This window comes from Pelodiscus sinensis, chromosome 1 (assembly GCF_049634645.1).
Source record: "Pelodiscus sinensis isolate JC-2024 chromosome 1, ASM4963464v1, whole genome shotgun sequence".
NCBI classification, from domain to species: domain Eukaryota; kingdom Metazoa; phylum Chordata; order Testudines; family Trionychidae; genus Pelodiscus; species Pelodiscus sinensis.
Genome location: NC_134711.1, coordinates 64,510,383 through 64,529,410, shown reverse-complemented (window position 1 = coordinate 64,529,410; position 19,028 = coordinate 64,510,383). Strand labels below are relative to the sequence as shown.

Here is a 19,028-nt window from a genome sequence, read left to right as displayed (position 1 = left end):
CCATGAAAGCTTATGCTTCAGTTAGTCTATAAGGTGCCACAGGACTCCTCGCCGCTTTTGCAGATTCAGACTAACACGGCTACCCCTCTGATACTATACACATAGGGTGTGTCTAGACTACAGGGTTTTGTCGACAAAAGTCCACTTTTGTTGACAAAACTATACCTGCGTCTACACTACCACCGAGTTCTGTCGACGGCGGTAAACCTCATTATATGAGGAATAATGCCTTTTGTCGACAGAGTTCTGTCGACAGAAGGCGTTATTGCATCTACACTGTCCTTTGCATCTACACTCTCATGTCGACAAAGCAGCTTGTTTTGTCGACAGAACTGGATGCAGTCTAGATGCTCTTTGTTGACAGAAGCTTTGTTGACAGTATCTGTCAACAAAGCCTCTGTCGACAAAAGCCTGTAGTCTAGACATACCCATGGGGCAATAAGTAGTAAGCTATCCTTGAGCTCCCTGAGCAGTTCTATCCAGCCATCATATGGACGAGGTAAGTTTTTCTCATCTTCTTCTCAGCAACTCACAGCACCCCCCACATTCATGGCAAGGAAGGATCTACCCAATTACATTTAATATTAAAAAACTGTAGTCCTGTAGCACCTTAGAGACTAACAAAAATAGAGACAGAGTATCAGGAGCTTTCATGAGCAAAACCCACTAGTCTCTCATCTGAGGAAGTGAATTTTGCCCATAAAAGCTCATGATGCTATATACATATTTTTGTTAGTCTCTACGGTGCTACAGGACTATTCATTTTTTTAAAGCTGCAGACTAACATGGCTACCCCTCTGAGACTTTTATATTTTATATAGTTATAGATACACACACGTATTCATTCACATACGTCTCTTCTAAAACAAGTATAAATCAGGCAAGTTATTTTTTGCATCACGCTCACATGCAGGCATAAAGAGAAAAAAATCTAAACAAACGAGTAAGGAGGCAGATGTCACTTTCTTTTTTAGCTGCTAGATGACATATTCCATTGTAAATTTACACAACCAAATATACTTTTTGGCACTCTGCACTATATGTATTAGCAATAAATTCAGAGCGTTTGGGATAAGCAACAGCATAACTGGTATTAGATCCTGGCTCTGTAGTTAATCCATTTTGCTTGGGTAATGGGACAGAAGGTATAAGACGTGATATTTTTTGTACTTTTACTTTTTATGGAAAGTTTCCAATGCTCCAAGCTGTTAAACTCTGGCACAAAAATGGTTACTGCTACTGAAGCAACTAAAAGAAGGTTAACAATAAATTGTTTTAACTGATTTAATCTAAAAAATCCATCATCCACAAATCAGGCACACTGAAAACACACATTTAAATTGCTGTAATCCCATACCGTATTTCACATTCATATTTTTGTATTTACTCTGACCCAGCTGCCTAATCTTGTAAGAATCAAAATGAATCTAGGATTGTGCAACTGTATGATGATTCCCTTTCAATGCAACTTACATACATATGTCACATCATAAATTAAATTCAATCAGCAGCAGCCAATATGCTACAATAAGAGACTAAGGAAGCTAAAGACGGAATACAATTGTCAAGAAAAACTGATGACACTGTTATTCAAAAACATGTAACAGCAATATGTAGGTGTATATTTGTTTCTTCAAGTTTCTAAACTACATGTATAGGTGATCATACAATGCCCTGCCGGTCTGTCCTCATAAACTAAAAATCACCAACCAAATGATGGGTTTCCCAGCAGGGATGTAAAAATGCAGTTAAAAATATAACTGTATAACCATAGTTCCTCCAAGGGGGCGCACTTGCACAGGTGCACAGAAAGAATTAAGTCCCGTCAACCTCATTAACAGAGCCGCACAGCAGCGTGCCTGCAACCCTGCACTACTTAGGTCCTATCCGTGGGAAAAGATTAACGAGTGGTGGTGGACTTTGTGGTGGAGTAAGGGCTGAGCTGGACAGCTTTCTTCTGTAATCTGGGAGCTGGAGCCAGGACCATGTGGTGGCTGCCCTGCTGCTAGCAGGGCAGGGCTGCGTGGCAGCTGCTGGAGCCAGGACTGAGGTGTGGGTGCTCCTGGGACAATAGATAACAGGGCACCAGAGGGACAGGAGGTATAGAGAAGGGGGGAGAATTAGCATGACTCCAAGTCCTGATGAACTCCCACTAGGTAATTAAGATATTTCTATCTCAAAATGACAAGCTGCTCCTTTAAAACAATCTTGCCATATTGGTGCATTTGGCACAAGTGCTTTGGCCAGAGAAGAGCTGATTATCAGATGAAATCCCTTATTTTCTGACAGGTTTGAGAAATGTTGTACAAACATGAAAATCAAAGGGAAATGGTTTCTGCTCACGCACAAACCCAGCAGCAGAGATTTAAGGCTGGTATTGCATGAAGTCCATTTGCCCAGCCCACATCCTATTCCCTGATCCAAGAGGATATGAGAACACAAGCTGAGGTCAGAGCCACTGAGAGACACACAGAATGATACGCAGCATTAGGGATGTGAGATATCGGTTATTTTAGAAATTGTGTAGCCGCAACAATTTTTAGTGGTTACATGGTTACTAAAATACTCCCCAGGGTAGGCGGGCAGCCAGCGTGCTCCCAGCTCCTGGACCCACTCCTGGGAAGCATCCTGCCACTCACACTGCTACCACTGTATCAGAGGAAGCAGTGCAGGGTGGCAGGCAGTAGCCAGTTTAAAAAAAAATCAGCTCCCCACACAGACCAGCTCCTGCCTGCCACCATCCACTGCTGCCTCTGATACAGAGGCAGCAGGATGGAGCAGGAACAACCTGTCTGTGGCAGCAGTCTGTCACCGAGCTCCCCACACACAGCCCTCCCCCACCTGATGCTGCTGCCTCTGTATCAGAGGCAGCAGTGTGTGGGAAGCGAGGGGGGGCAGGCAGCTCCACAGAGCCGGTGCTCATGGGAAGCTGGCTTTTAAGCTCTCTCCTCCCAACCACTAGCTCCCACCGGCTCCCCCTGCTGCCTCTGAGGGAAGTAGAGGTGGGAGGGGAGGAAGGGGAAGGTGGCTCAATGACAGCCAGCTCCCCATTGGCACTATTTTATGCCTGCCCCCCCCCCGCCCCATTGCCTCTGATACAGAGGGAGCAAGGGGGAGGAAGTGCACGTAGTCATTTGGATTATCCGATAAGCCCAGTCTTATCAATTAATTGTTTAAATGTCTATTCGCTAGCATCCCTACTCAGCATTGGTTGGGTTAGCAGTGGACACCCCCCAGGGTTCTGCAGTCTTTCCTTCTTGCAGAGCTCTTCACAATAGAGAGTTTCTGTCCAGGTTTCATCTCCCTCCCACTCCCAGCATCCAATCCCCTCATGCCTGATTTGCAAAATATTAATTGCATGGACAATCATGAAGTGTTTCCCAGATCCCAGGTTGGACACCACAAATCTACCAGATTTTTTCCAACTCTAGGCCCAGATCCTGGCATGGCATGGTGGCACACATCCAAACAAGCACTCATGACCTCAATATTGGTGCACAAGACAAAACTTGTTCTGTTCATTGATGGAAAATCTTAGAACACTGCGAGTTACATGTGCAGTGACATGCGCTGTGGGCTCTGCAGCATAAAGCTTACATAAAACTTAAATAAGCTTTATACTGCAGATCCCGCAGCAAAGCCTCCCCATGGCCCCATTCCTGGGGAAGTGGCTACACTGCAGGCTCTGCAGCCAGCCCCTGGGGAGTGAGGCTGGTAGCTGGCAGCTCATGCTAGCCCTGCTCCGAGGGAGCCAGCATGTAACCTGCAGTGGGGGGGGGGGAGGGCAGGCCTGCCACAGGAGGGGTTGCTCTGGTGGGCCCGGCAGGGCTGGAGCACCCCTCTGCCTGGGCAAGTAGGGAGCTGCTCCAGCCCCTACCAGTTAAGTGGAACCATTAAGGGTGAGGCTTACGAGTTAACATTTTATATCCCTATTGCCAAGCAACAACCCGCCTCAACCAATGCCCTTCTCAACAGCCTGGGAGAGCAGAGGGAAAAAGGAGTACTTGCAGGTTAACAAATCAGTGGACTGAGAGAGTAATTGGGGGAGGAAATGGAGAAAATTCCAAAAGCAAGAACACCGACAGACAGCTTTCTCTCATTTAAAATGAGAGCTCCAGTTGAGGCATCTCTGCTGATCTCAACAGTAGCTGCAATATGAAAGCTGACTCGGCTTATTGGGGCTTTGTATCAAACCTTTTTTACCTTTTGGTGGGCTGCTCATCTAATGGGTAATATCCAAAAAGTATTTCAAGTAAAAGGGCCTGGAAAATGCTGTCCTCTGTGGATGCTTGAGCACGGTCAGTGTTCTGCAATGTAATATAATTCAGGGGCTTTCCTTAGATCCTTCTTTTGCTCTTAATATTACTGTCAGAGCTGGGTGAAAGTTTTCAACTTAAACTTTTTGTATGAAAAAGCAGATTTGGTAACATTCACACATTTCACATGCATGCTGATTTTGCTGCACTGTTTTGGTAAAAGTAAATTTGAAAAAATTCCCACTTGTCCTGACCCCAGGAACATTTTATGTCAACTGTTTCAAAATGAAATGTTTAGTTTTATTACTCAAAATTACTTTATCTAGAAATTGTTTGTATTAAAAACATTAAATATTGTTCAAAATCCAAAAGCATGTTGCTCAACCCACACTATAATTTTCTTTCAAATGTATGATTCACCACAATTTAAAAAAAAATGCTTTCAATTTGACTGGAAACTGTTTTTATTTTTCAGAACTGTCAGTGAAACAAAAAATCCAATATTCACCATTCTACTGACTTCTATCATTCTTGCTAAAGAGAACTGCATTTAGGACGGTTCTAACAGTTGAGGTATACGTGGTACATCTTTTTTTCTTGCCAAATGATTTACATCAATGTCTACTCTAAACAAAATGCCTTGGTCTATAAACCAGAATAGCAAGGCTATGAAAAGCTTATGGTTTAATGTCTCACTCCATGATACAGGATGTCATCCTGCCCCGTTGAAGTCAATGGGAATTTTAGCATTGACTTTAATGGGTACAGGATCAAGCCTATAGCAATGAACTACTTACTTTCCTCTCCTTCATACAATTCCTATTTGATTTTATTGCCTTGGTACTGACATGTGTCCTCTCCCCCACTCTTTCTCCTTGACCCTAAGTTTGGCCTTGAGGAAAAAATAAGATGACCTTACTACGTTTCTTTTTTAAGGGCACAAAAAAAAACCCACCCAGCACTGAACATGCCTTCTAATGCCCTCCTCCAAGTTACTTCCCTCCATCATTGTCCTAGAATGATTAATACTTCGGTCTTTCATCTTGCATGTTCTGAATGAACATGGATTAACATTCACAACACTCCATTGATCTAATTACATTTTCCATTTCCATGTATTAAATAAAGACAAAGAAAATTGTTTTGCTGGGTAGCTTTGGAAATTCTCTCTCTCAAGCTCTTTATCCACTGAAGTAGTTCACCCTTGTAGCATCCCTACTGCGATCCTAGTTTACTCTTTTGTTCTGAGCCATATCACAAGTTTTACTGAAGCCCTTATCTGCACTTCAAATTCTCATTTTCAGCAAACTAATTCTGTCAGGTTTTCAGGCTTTCAGGCACTATTTCCCTTTGTGACTATACAATACTGAACAAAATTTATTCTGGACAATCAGAATGCTGGAAAGTTGACATATTAAGAAACGCTGTTGTAAAAGGCTGCAAAAAATGTAAGGGCCAATGCCAAATCACTTTTCAAACAAACTTCCTTCCCAGTTTTGCCAGCACAGTAACTCAACCTTTTAGTTTACACTACATTTAAAAGAGTGAAATATTAAACACTAGAAGAGTTAGCTAGCATTGCTTGAGTATTTCACCGCAGGGGGCTAAAGCTGTGAGTGGTGTGGGAGTCAGAGCAGGGGCTTAAGAATGTGAGGGACTCAGGGCAGGAGGCTGAAGGTGTGGAGGAATCAGGGCTGGGGGTGAAGAACGGCTCAAGGCAGGGGGTTGAGATGTGGGGGTGAAGGTCAGAGCAGAGATTTGGGAGGTCTGGGGGGCTCAGGGCTGGGTAAGCAGGAGCAAGGGTAAGGAGTGGAAGCAGCAGAAAGCTGCTTTCCTGGGTCGGCCCGCTGGCAGCTACTTTCTGGGGCTGCGATGCTTGCTGCCTCCTCTGGTCATTCTGAAGGATAACTGTCCCTGCTATCAGAGTTCTCCACTTCTATTTGATGAGAAACAACTGGATTCCAGGCACATCTCACTGTCCTGACAGAACCAAACCCTGAACTAGCTTTAAGTTATAAGAGGAAGTTGCATACCAAATTTAGTGGTCATAGTTTAGAAGTTCTTAAACAGACTCTCAGATGGACAGATCGACTGAATGCAAATTATTAATCTACTATATATTTGAAAGAGTTTGTTTCAAACTCTTTGTTCTCTGCTGCAGTATTTAGAATACAAACAGGACAGAGGAATGCTTGCTCAGAAACAATAGTTTCTGCTGTCTTAAATAAGACCTTACACTTTTTGAGGTAAGATGCTAATAATTCAGTTCTGTAAAGTACCTTGCACTTTGGGTACTTAAAAAAAAATACATATGAGCAATAATAAATACATAAGAGCAATAATAATTGTGATGTTAGGCATAGCAGACACTCGTTTTTTGTTCTAATTTGACATAAAAACTCAAGTTATTTATGAATATACAAGCAAAAATTGCCTAAAAATCATTAGCCAGTAAAAAAGGTAATAGATGTCCAGGAAAACTGTTTTAGTTCATTTCCTATTTTCTGATTAGCTGCACCAATACAGCAGTACTGAGTACTACCCTGCTGACATCCTAGACTCCATCTAGAAGATGAAAGAATCCAAGTAGGTGCTTTAGAAGTTTTATAATCTTCCTCCCTCAAACACACACTTTGATCAATAACAATGTTAGGAAAACACACATTTCTGCCAAGTAACAGTGTGTAACCATTTCTAAAATGAATATTGTGGCTTCAGAGAGTTTTCCTAGCCTATGCAGAGACTATTATTGAAAAATAAACTTGAATTCTATTAATGTTCAGTTAATTCAAATCATAACTTTTGATCCCTAAATGGAGTTACCAGAATAGTACACTGGCAGTACAAATGTAATAAAGCTTGCAGAACTTTATCCTCCTCAATCTTCTATGCATAATTTATTGTAACTTTCATTCAGGGTACTTCCTAAAAGCTTCTGTCTGCAACTAATTTAGCATTGAGAAAATGAAGATACTCATTTGTCATAAAGAAATAAGAACATAAGAACGGCCGTACTGAGTCAGACCAAAGGTCCATCTAGCCCAGTATCCTATCTACCGACAGTGGCCAGCACCAGGTGCCCCAGAGAGGGTGGACCGAAGACAATGATCAAGTGATTTGTCTCCTGCCATCCCTCTCCAGCCTCTGACAGACAGAGGCCAAGGACTCCATTTTATCCCCTGGCTAATAGCCTTTTATGGACCTAACCTCCATGAAATTATCTAGCTTCTCTTTAAACTCTGTTATAGTCCTAGCCTTCACAGCCTCCTCTGGCAAGGAGTTCCACAGGTTGACTGCATGCTGTGTGAAGAAGAACTTTCTTTTATTAGTTTTAAACCTGCTCCCCATTAATTTCATTTGGTGTCCTCTAGTTCTTCTATTTAGGGAACTAATAAATAACTTTTCTTTATTGGCCCTCTCCACACCACTCATGATTTTATAGACCTCTATCATATCCCCCCTCAGTCTCCTCTTTTCTAAACTGAAAATCCCAGTCTCTTTAACCTCCCCTCATATGGGACCCGTTCCAAACCCCTAATCATTTTAGTTGCCCTTTTCTGAACCCTTTCCAAGGCCAAAATATCTTTTTTGAGGTGAGGAGACCACATCAGTACACAGTATTCAAGATGTGGGCGTACCATAGTTTTATATAGGGGCAGTAAGATATTCTGGGTCCTATTTTCTATCCCTTTCCTAATAATTCCTAGCATCCTATTTGCCTTTTTGACCGCCGCTGCACACTGCGTGGAAGTTTTCAGAGAACTGTCCACGATAACTCCAAGATCTCTTTCCTGATTTATTGTAGCCAAATTAGCCCCCATCATACTGTACGTATAGTTGGGGTTATTTCTCCCGATGTGCATTACTTTACACTTATCCACATTACATTTCATTTGCCATTTTGTTGCCCAATCACTCAGTTTGGTGAGATCTTCTTGGAGTCCCTCACAGTCTGCTTCTGTCTTGACTATCCTAAACAGTTTTGTATCATCTGCAAACTTTACTACCTCACTGCTTACCCCTTTCGCCAGATCATTTATGAATAAGTTGAAAAGGACTGGTCCCAGGACTGATTCTTGGGGTACACCACTAGTTACCCCTCTCCAATCTGAAAATTTACCATTTATTCCTACCCTTTGTTTCCTGTCTTTTAACCAGTTCTCAATCCAAGAAAGGACCTTCCCTCTTATCCCATGGCCATGTAATTTACACAAGAGCCTTGGGTGAGGGACCTTGTCAAAGGCTTTCTGAAAATCCAAGTACCGTATACTATATCTACTGGATCCCCCTTGTCCGCATGTTTGTTAACCCCTTCAAAGAACTCTAACAGATTAGTAAAACAGGATTTCCCTTTACAGAAGCCATGTTGACTTTTGTCCAACAAATTATGTTCTTCTACATGCTTCACAATTTTATTCTTTACTATTGTTTCGACTAATTTGCCCGGTACTGAAGTTAGACTTACCGGTCTGTAATTGCCAGGATCACCTCTAGAGCCCTTTTTAAATATTGGTGTCACGTTGGCTACCTTCCAGTCATTAGGTACGGAAGCCGATTTAAAGGATAGGATACAAACCACAGATAATAGCTCAGCAATTTCCCATTTGAGTTCTTTTAGAACCCTTGGATGAATGCCATCCGGTCCCGGAGATTTGTTAACATTACATTTTTCTATCTGTTCCAAAACCTCCTCTAATGACACTTCAATCCAGGACAGTTCCTCAGATTCATCACCCACAAAGGACGGTGCAGATTCAGGAATCTCCCCAATGTCCTCAGCCGTGAAGACTGAAGCAAAGAAATCATTTAGTTTCTCCGCAAAGGCTTTATCGTCCTTGATTGCTCCTTTTATAGCTCAATCATCTAGGGGACCCACAGGTTTTTTAGCAGGCTTCCTGCTTCTAATGTACTTAAAAAACATTTTATTTCTTTTTGAGTTTTTGGCTAGCTGTTCCTCAAAATCTTTTTTCGCTTTTCTTATTGCATTTTTACACTTGATTTGACAGTGTTTATGTTCTCTTCTATTTATCTCACTAGGATTGGACTTCCAGAGTGCCTCATTATTTTCTCTTTGGCTCATCAATGGCGTTTCCAGATATTGCAAATCTGTTGCTTCCTTCTTTGAAGAATTGTTGAGCACACTAGTAGATGTCCTCTATGGAGTGGTCAGTCTAATGTCTTCAGTCTAATCTCTTCCCTATTGCTTAATAAGAATAGTCAAGCATGACTTCTTGAGTTTGCACCAAGAGACGAAAGAGACAAACAAGCTCATTGCCGAAAGTATCCCAGCTTGCACATATCACAAAACTCTGAATTTAAGCCACATAATGAAGAGAAATGTTGAAAGAATACACACAGAGCTTCCTAATTTCACACTCATGGATGTGACATTTCCCAGACTTTTGTTGAGATTACTTGCATTTCCCTTGATATATAGCTAAATCCAGGATCTAAAATCTTTTGTTAGCACTGAAGTGATTTTTTGTTCTTTTTTGGTAACTGACAATGTAGACTTTCAAGGAGTGGAGTAGGCAGACTTCATTCATTCCTCTTTATGTACTTGTCACCTTAACTCTTCATGTGCCACCTTTGTTTCTCTTCTAAAACGTTCTACATTTTAAATTTAACTTCCTTGCTCAGTGTTGTGTATCCTACTACTCATTCATCTATGCTTGCAGCTATATCACCCTTGAATCTCTGGCACGCCCTCTTCCTCTACAATGGTATTTTTATGTACAAGGTTTTGGAGACTTGCTGCTTTGAGACATAGCTATGAATCACACCCTACAATAGCCTGCCAACTAATCTAAATCAGGAACTTTCAAATAGGAGCCAAATTAAGAGACAAAAACCTCTAAAGCAAAAGCATGAAGATTAGTGTTTGCTTTTGTAGCACGACAAATATACGAAGGGGTAGTAATTCTCATAGCATAAATACACATTCAATGCTTACCTTGCTGCAATAGCTGTAGGGTTTTTTTTACCCTTCCTTCCACTTGCTTATACTGTAGTAACTTTGTGCCAACTTAAAGTGCTCAACTCCTTTACTAGCTTAAGTAAACTAGAAAGGCAGGGATCATATTTCACAAAAAACACCTCATATCCCCGGAGAAAGTTTTTTGTTTGGCTGGTTTAAAGGAGTTTCAAAAGTGGAATCTACCAGACGTGTTAAAAGGAATGAATACGGGTCATGCCTTCCACATCATTTTTCTCTGGTGGCTGAAGTACTTTTAGGGAGGATAGACTTCTTTTCCGACTTAGCTCTCTCTAAGTGGAGTCATATTGCTGCTGGATTTGTGACTTTCCATGCGTTTCCCTAGAATGGGGAAGAGTGAACAACACGGAGCAGCCAGGTTGGAAGGAAGAAGCTCGGATTTAAACATCAGTATCTGCAAATAACCGCGAAGAAACACAAAGTCAGCTGACTACGTGCGATTCTTTGGCAGTTTCGGGCGCTCCTCCTCCCAGGACCCCCGCTCCTCTCTCTCCAAGCAGCAAGGGGGTAAATGACACCGAGGGGAGGTCGCAATCCGTTGTCAATGGTGTTTCTCTCTGGCCGCGTCCCGGCAAATCGGGTCTCAGCTACAAGTGCGGAGCTTAGGGGGCAGATTTCCGCAGCCCTGATGGACTCCGCGGCTCCAAGCTCCCATCAAGTATTGGCTCTTTTACGGGGAGGACGATTAACATTAAAGGGGAAAACTCCAGGCTCCTCTTCTCGTTAGATCCAACTGTTTTTCAACCAGCCCGTGAGCAGCTCCGTCCGAGGCCGGAGCGGGGAGGAGGAGCGGCCAGAGAGCGGGTGACGAAGTTATCCATGGGAGAAGTTAACTCGGGAGCTAAAACTTTGCCGTGCCACGGGAGGCGGGCGGGAAGCAGAGGCCCCAAAAGTTGGAGCGTCTGGGTTAGATGCTGACAGCCGGCGGCAACGCGGGGCGCTAGCAACAGGCTGCGCAGCCGGAGCAAGAGGGACAGAAGGATGCGAGGGGCTGATCAGCTTTCTGCTATTCGGGCCATTAGATCCAGTATCAGTGAGTTCCCCCTCCCCCCGGAGGCCCCGATCCCCAGGATTCAGAGACAAGCCCCAAAGCACGAGCTGGCGTCTCGGTCTCCGCGACGACACACGTGCTCTGGGGGCTCCCCCTGCCCTTTTCTCCCTGGCACAAGTTTACCTTGGGGTTGGTGATGAGCTGGTGCTCGTCCTGGTGCAGCAGCAGCGCCCTGGAGTTCGACTCCGAGTTGTTGACGTAGATCTGGAGGCAGGGGTAGAGCGAGGTGCCCTTGCAATCCGCGCCGCACGTGAAAGTGCATTCAAACATCTCCCCGATCTGCTGCACCGAGAGCACCGTGCAGTTGGCAGCTTTTCCTTGCAAATCCTGCAAAGCGGGGTTGAGCCAGCAGAAGCCCAGGATGAAGAGCGACACGATGCCGGAGACGATCAGGAACAAGCCGAGCCGGATGCTTTTGTCTTCGGCTTCTGTGTACTCGTAAGACACCCTGATTTTCGCCATCTCCCGCTAGAGCTCCTGTGAGTGCTGCCCCGGGCAGAGCAGCAGAGGGTGTGAGAGGAGGCGGAGAGGGGCGATCAGAGACAAACTCCCTCCACTCCAGCTGCCAAGCTCCTCAGCCGGGGTCCGGAGCGCGCCTGCTGTGGCGAGATGCCGCCGTGCAACCTTTCACGCCCCCCTCATCGTGCAAGGCGGCGGGTGCCAGTCACCAGGGCAAGCCCCCTCCTCTTCCCGCCGAGCTAGAGGTGTTTCCCGGGCCTCTCGGGCTCTCCCTCCGCCAGTGGTGGGAGCTGGCAACATCTGCCGGGATCTAAGCTGCTTAGCGGCAGCGCCCCAGCAGCCCCTCATGGCTGGGAGCCTTGCCCGCCCGCTAAGAAGTGACCTCGCTGAGCCGCGGCCGCCGGCTGATCCAGCCCCCGAGCGAGGCAATCCCCTCTCGGCACAGCTTGGCCCGGGATTATCTGCCCCCGGCTGACTGCTCCAGGAAGCGCCTGATTACTGCTCCGGATTAACGCCATCCGAGGGAGACCCTGAGCGGGGGCCGCCAGCCCCACCCGGGGAGAGGGGATCCGCGCCGCACGTGGGGTTGCCGCGCCAGCACCCCGCCCGCAGGAGCCGAGGCGCGGGTTTCACTCAGGGCTGGGCTGGGCCACTAGGCTCCCAGCCCCGGCGGCGGCACTACGTGTGCGCGGAGCGCTCCCGCCGCGGCGTCCCTGCTGCCCAGCCCGGAGCTGAGGGGAGCCAGGCTGCGGGGCCCGCCCGGAGCTACAAGCGGGAAAAGCGAGCGGCGGCTGGGTTTGCCTGGGAGCGGCTCGATCCTCTCGCGCCAAAGCACGGCCGGGCAAGCGGGCTCTATCGCTGCTGACCCCTCATCTCGCTGCAGCACAGAAGGCGGCCAGAGGCGTAGCCCCACCCGGCCGCCAGAGGCTGCTGAGGGGGTTGAGCTCTAGCGCTCCCACGTCGGGAAAAGCTGAGGGGGGGGGGGGCAGCAGCACAGCGACAAGCAACGCGCTTTGGTACCTGGCCTGTGCCGAGAGCAGCCCCTTACTGGGGTGAAAGGATCACACTCTCCTCCCACCCTCAGTCCCGCGGTGCTGCGCTGATTGGCAAGGCGAAGGACCTACCCCCGCTGAGGAAAGAAATACGCACCCATTTTCCTCGCGGAGACAATTAGCTTTAGGAAAATAAACAAACATATACATGGCCAGCTCATTGCCATTTCTATATTGGTAGCTACTAAGTCTGGTTTTCCTAAAGCTCCTGTCACAGCAACCATACAGGTGTCACTTATCACAGTAGACCTAGTCAGCCCTGCCATAACTTAAGCCCTGGATAGGGGCCCAGGGAAGGTAGCAAGCGGGGGTGGGGGGGTGGGAAAGGAAGACTTCAACCTGAAGTCTTTTGGCCAGGACCTAGGGCCTGCCACCATGCAGCGAGATTGAAGTCCCAATCCCCATGGCCAGGGCTTGTCATTCTCTCAACACTGAGTGGAAGTCCCAAAGCCTGAGCCTCCACTGCCCCTGGTAAGATGAGAAACCCACCTATTGACTGCTAGTCCCCCATTGTGCCCCAGCTGTTTCTAACCCCTGATGGTGGCCCCAGCAACAACTAAGGCAGTGTATCCAGGATCAACAAGAAAGGGAAAGCCTCTATTTTGTCTCCTTCCCTTCCCCCAGCCCAGGAGACTGTAGCTCCAAGAAAGGGCCCTGGTGGCTGCATTTGAGAAACACTGTTCTAGATCCTATTCTCTGTGTTAAGCTGCCCACAGTTACTCACAACTGAATGTGCCAAGAAGCAGAGCAGAGACCTCCAGCTGGCGGTGTGTTCTAGACTTAAATTATGAGACCCCCCAATATCAAGTATGAACTCCTCAACCACTATAACAGTCTTTCTTGGAGTCACAGATAGTCCCTCTGGGCACCCCAGATGGTGGTTAATTTGGTGGTTAATGGTCCTTTACACCAAACACTATTCAGATTATTCCCAATCTCAAAGGAACAGTCAGTCACCCTAGCTCTCACCACACAAGGCCTGTGACCAACTGTATAATAAACTAACTAAAAGTTTAACCTAGGAAAAATCTTATTTGCAACAGCAATTCTAAAACTTTAGCAATTCAAGAAACCCCATTTTGATTTACAATTTTTTCATGATCCACCCCATCCTGCTCCTTCTCAGAGGCCTAAATCCTACCCATTCCTTGCCTCCTCTATTGCTTGCGTTCTTCTCCCACCCTCATTGAGGAAAGGCTCCAGGGCTAAAGCTCTGGGTTAGGCCAGGGATGAGGGTTTAGGAATGTGGGAGGGTTTACAGATTCCAGGAGGGAGTTTGGGTCTGGGTTGGGACTCTGGGCAGGGATTGGGGTGCAGGAGGAAGGTGAGGGCTTAGCAGTCTTGCTCTGTCCCTGAAGTCCAGCCTATACAGAAAAAAAAATTTTGACAAGGGTTTTTAGTCCCTTTCTCCAAGTCAAACTGTGACAAGACCAGGGCAGGAGATGACCCTTCTTGTGATAAACTAGTATTTCACACATAGTATTACTTCTCTGCTGACTGGAGGACTGGGGGGGGGGGGTCTAGTTTCATAGCAAAGACTTCGAATTACGGAGCAAAACATGTAATTACTTTATAAAACATGGGAAATTAATTCATGCAGCAGCTTACACAAACATTTCAGAAAGTCCAAACACATGACTATACATCTAATACCTATTTTATCACTGCTAACACACAGTTGAGCCAGAGTGATTTGCAGCTGCGCCTTCATCAGTGATAAGTGAAGCCAAGGGGCCTTGGCAAGAGCTGGCACCTGGTCTTCCAGTGTCAAATTCTGCTCTTGTACAGTATTTTAAATGACTGGTTGGAAAAAAGTGTTCTGAGTGGTTATAGGTGCATGCAGACCAAGAAAAAGAGCAGTAATGGGATACCTATGCAAATTTCATTCTAAGCGCAGTCACTTTGTGGTATGTTATCACCAGAGAGAGAAGTAGCCTGCCCTAGAGGGGTCCAACTCCACTAAAACTCCATCTGTTACATATAGCCTGCTAATAGAGTCAGTGTGGCATCCAAGACATCAGGTGAAGTGTGTTCATGAGCCTGTCTTGCTCGTTTATTCATGGACTTCACTTTAAACTCCATAGAGTTTAGTGTAGTAGTTGAGCTTGGAAGTAACAAATGTGCGAACTATTGTGGTCAGGTACATAGCAGAGAATGGACGGTATTGTGTCTGGCTACAGGTATTGAAAGGCATTTCTCAGTACTGGCGCAAATGAGGATCCTTCGGAACTTCCAAGAGTCCATCCACACTGGTGAGTAGAGGACAGATACCTCTGAAGAAGGTAAATGTTAAGACCAATACTTAAAACCACATTCCTCTTTCCATTAACACCTCTTTGCCTGGATTTTGCTAATTTGAGTGTTACTGGCAGTATTGACTAATAGGTGCTGCCTGCTGTGAAGTTATATCATCAGTACCAGCAATATACAGGAGTACATACAAGCTTCTAGGGGATTAAATATCAATGTTGAATAGGAAGAACAGGGGTGATTACTGCAAAAATCTAGGAATGGATGCTCTTGAAGTGAGGAAGTAGCATTCATGACAAATCTCTATGATGGAGGTGTGCCCTAAGCACATTTCCTACCATACACACTACTATCGTATCTATACAAAATACGTCATGTAAGGTGAAATATGAAAGCTGACATCACACTAGTTATGCATTGTAAAGTGCATGTGTGAAATGTTATGAATGTCTCTTGACATGCTCACTGAGGCCATTGGGGGTGAAGGTACTAAAAGAGCACACAAGGAAGACAAAATCTTTGCAAAGAAGTTAAATTAATTCTTAACATTGATCTTCACAGAAGAAAATGTAAAGGAGAGTCCCACCCCTGAATCATTCTTAGCAGATGACATCTGAAGAAATGTTCCAGATTCACTTATGAATAGAGATGGTTTTAGAATAAACCAATAAATTAAATAGTAATAAGTCCCCAGAACCAGATGGTGTTCCCAATCAAAAGTTCTGAAGGAACTCAGATATGAAATTGCTAATTGTGGCATGTAACCTATCATTTAAATCAACCTCTGTAGTGAGTGACTAGAAGGTAGCTAAATTCATGCCAATTTTAAAAAAAGGCTTCATGGGCAATTCTGTCAATTACAAGCCAGGAAGCCTAACTTCAATATCTGGCAAATTGGTTGAAATTATAGTAAAAATAAAAAGATATATAAATGAACATATGTTGGGAAGCATTAATGTGGCTTTTGGAAAGGGAAGTTGTACCTCATCAGTCTAATAGCATTCTTTTGAGGGTGTCAACAAGCATATGGACAAGGGTGAGCCAAAGGATACAGTGTACCTGATCATTCAGAAAGCCTTTAATAAATTCCAAGCAAAAGGCTCTTAAGCAAAATAAGTAGTCATGGGATAAGAGGGAAGGTGTTCTGAAGGATCTATAACTGGTTAAAATATAGAAAAAGAAAGGGAATGAATAAATGATTAATTTTCAATGAGAACTGTAAATAGTAGGGTTCCCCAAGAATCTGTACTGGGATCAATGCTTGTTTAAAATACTCAAATGATCTGGAAAGAGGGTGAGGTTAATAATGAAGGGGCAGAGTTTGAAGATTACTATCTTGAAAAATTTAGTAAGTCCAAAGCTGCCTGCAAGTTAAAAAGGGTTCTCAGAAAACTGGATGATTAGACAATAAAATGGCAGATGAAATTCCGTGTTGATACATGCAAAGTAATGCACAATGGAAAAAATAATCCCAATTATGCATACAAATAGGTTCTAATTTAGCTATTACCACTCAAGGAGATGATCTTGGAGTCACTGTGCATAGTTATCTGAAAACATCTGCTCAATGTGCAGCGGCAGTCAAAAAAGTTAACCATGTTAGGAACCATTTAGAAAAGGAGATATAAAATGACAGAAATCATCATAATACCACTGTATGAATCCATGATACAGTCACACCTACAATACTACATGCAGTTCTTCTTGCCCAATCTCAAAAAAGATATATTAGAATCAGAAAAGGTACAGAGAATGGCAAGAAATTAAATTGTAAAACAAATGCCATATGAGCAGAGATTAACCATCCAAGTCATTTTAATCTTAGAAGAGAGACAGTTAAGCAGGGAGAACATGCTAAAGGTATATAAAATCATTAATGGTGTGGAGAAAATGAATAGGGAAGTGCTATTTACTTTTCATGCAATCCAACTGATTAAATTAATAGGTATCCAGTCTATAACTAACAAAAGGAAGTATTTCTTCACACAAGCGCACAATTTACCTATGGAATTTCTTACCGGAGGATGTGAAGGCCAAAAGAAAAACTGAGTTTATTAAAAAAAAAAAAATAGATAAATTCATGGAGCATAGGTCCATCTAGTAAGCCAAGATGGTCAGGAATGCAACCTGATGAATTAGGTGTTAAACTTCTGACTGCTGGAAGATGGGACTGGATGCCAGGGGATTACAAATTATTCTGTTCTGTTGTTCATTCTCTCTGAAGCATCCGTCAAAAGATACGATGATGGGCTATTGGTCTGATTCAGCATATCTATTCTTATAATGTGGCAAAAATATGACTAAGACAAGGCAGCGTTGCTTAGGGAAAGGTGATAAAAACAGGTCTACCCTTGACAAGGAATGTGGCTTTATGTCAATTTACATATTATCAGTAAGCAAAATGATTGACCTGAACCAGCAGGGGCTTTCATGATCCTGAACTCAAGAAACAGAATTAACATGGCTTCTGTACCCCCAAAGAAACATACTTAATCCCCAGGAGACATTCCTGACTTGTAAAATAAAGACGTTCCTTTGAGGATATAAGGAACAGCGAAAGACTCCATCAATTTCTTTCGCCTCAGGAGATAAAGAAACCAAGCAATTTGGTCTCTGTGATGCATCCTGGCCAGTGAAAAGCTGGAAAGGAGACAAATGAAAAAAAAACCCAGCTTGAGCAAAGACTGCATCTTGTTTGAATAAGTTGTAATCTTTTAGGCCATGTCTACACGGCAGAACTAAAGTCAAAATAAGCTATGCAACTTGAGAAATGCCAATTGCCTAGCTTAAGTTGAAATAGCGCCAAAAGTCGAAAGCAGCTATCTACACAGAAGTTATTTTGAGAAAGAGCACTCTTCCCTTAACTTCCCTTACTCCTAGTACAATGAGGGTTACAGGAGTCAGAGTAAGCAGACTTCCAGCTCAACATTATTTCAACATGTTGAAATAACAGTCTGCATCTACACACAAACAGTTATTTCAGAATAACCATCTCTACCTTTATTTTACTTAGTATCACTTAATCCAGGCTTTTTCATTAATAAACTTGTTTTACTTTTGCTATAAGAGTTCAGTTCTGTATTTGAAGGCACAGCTATAGTTACCCCAGTTAAGTTAATAAATTGTGATCTACCGACTCCAACAGAGCAGCAAACTTTTTATCTTGTGAATGCAGTGATGACGGGGATGGGGGAAAGAGGAGGTATATTGCAGAAAAACATCTCTCTGGAGCTGAGGGTTGGAGTTCAGAGTGTTACCTGGTAGGCAAGGTTTACACCGGGAGATCCTTGAAGAGTTTGATGGGGTGGTGAATAGATTGGTGTTCAACAAAACTCATGCTTGCTGAGCCACAGAGGCAATAAAGTGGTTCACAATTCTGGGTATCCCTTTGAGTGGGTTAGTCTCATATTGTAAGTATCAGGGCCAGTGTAGTGTAATTCTTTCTACCCTACCAAACCACCCAGCCAACCATGAGTTTACTGTCATTGTCAGCACCATCTCAGCGCTGTATGTGGTCTGAACCCCAATTCAAGGATCTATGTTTTGAGAGATCAGCTGTTTGAAATGTGTTCTACAGGACCATTTCAATCACATATGCAGAGTACGGACAAGGAGACAGAGTGATAAATGACAATTAGTTGCACGCAAACACCAGATTTTTCTGCTAGAGAGAATTGCACATTTAAAGTTTGGCCAGACTGCCCACCCCAATATAATTACTAATCTATTAGCAAAAGGCATTGGGTGTTTTCGGAGACATTGAATTTACACTGATTACAGTGTATGGGTAGTTAAATTCTGATCCCAGAGCCTTTATTGTTGGTGATTTTATTGGAGCAGAGCAGTGGTAATTCCAGGGAGGAAGCTGAGCTTGCAGTTCTTCAGGTGACACACACATTGGACAAAATTCAGAAGTAATAAGAGAATATAGAAAAGCAGTGTCACTTTACTGTTCACAATCACTT

At 44.1% G+C, this 19,028-nt stretch overlaps 1 protein-coding gene across 1 annotated transcript in view; it reads right to left on the bottom strand.

Annotated features, from left to right (window-relative positions):
* Positions 1–13,002, bottom strand: part of KCNMB4 (potassium calcium-activated channel subfamily M regulatory beta subunit 4) — a 30,391-nt gene extending 17,389 nt beyond the window's left edge. The window contains exon 1 of the mRNA XM_006121564.4: positions 11,426–13,002. Within this exon, the coding sequence (XP_006121626.2) occupies positions 11,426–11,764 (339 nt within the window). The 5' untranslated portion in view covers positions 11,765–13,002. The remainder of the gene's footprint in view (positions 1–11,425) is intronic.
* Positions 13,003–19,028: the final 6,026 nt, after the last annotated feature.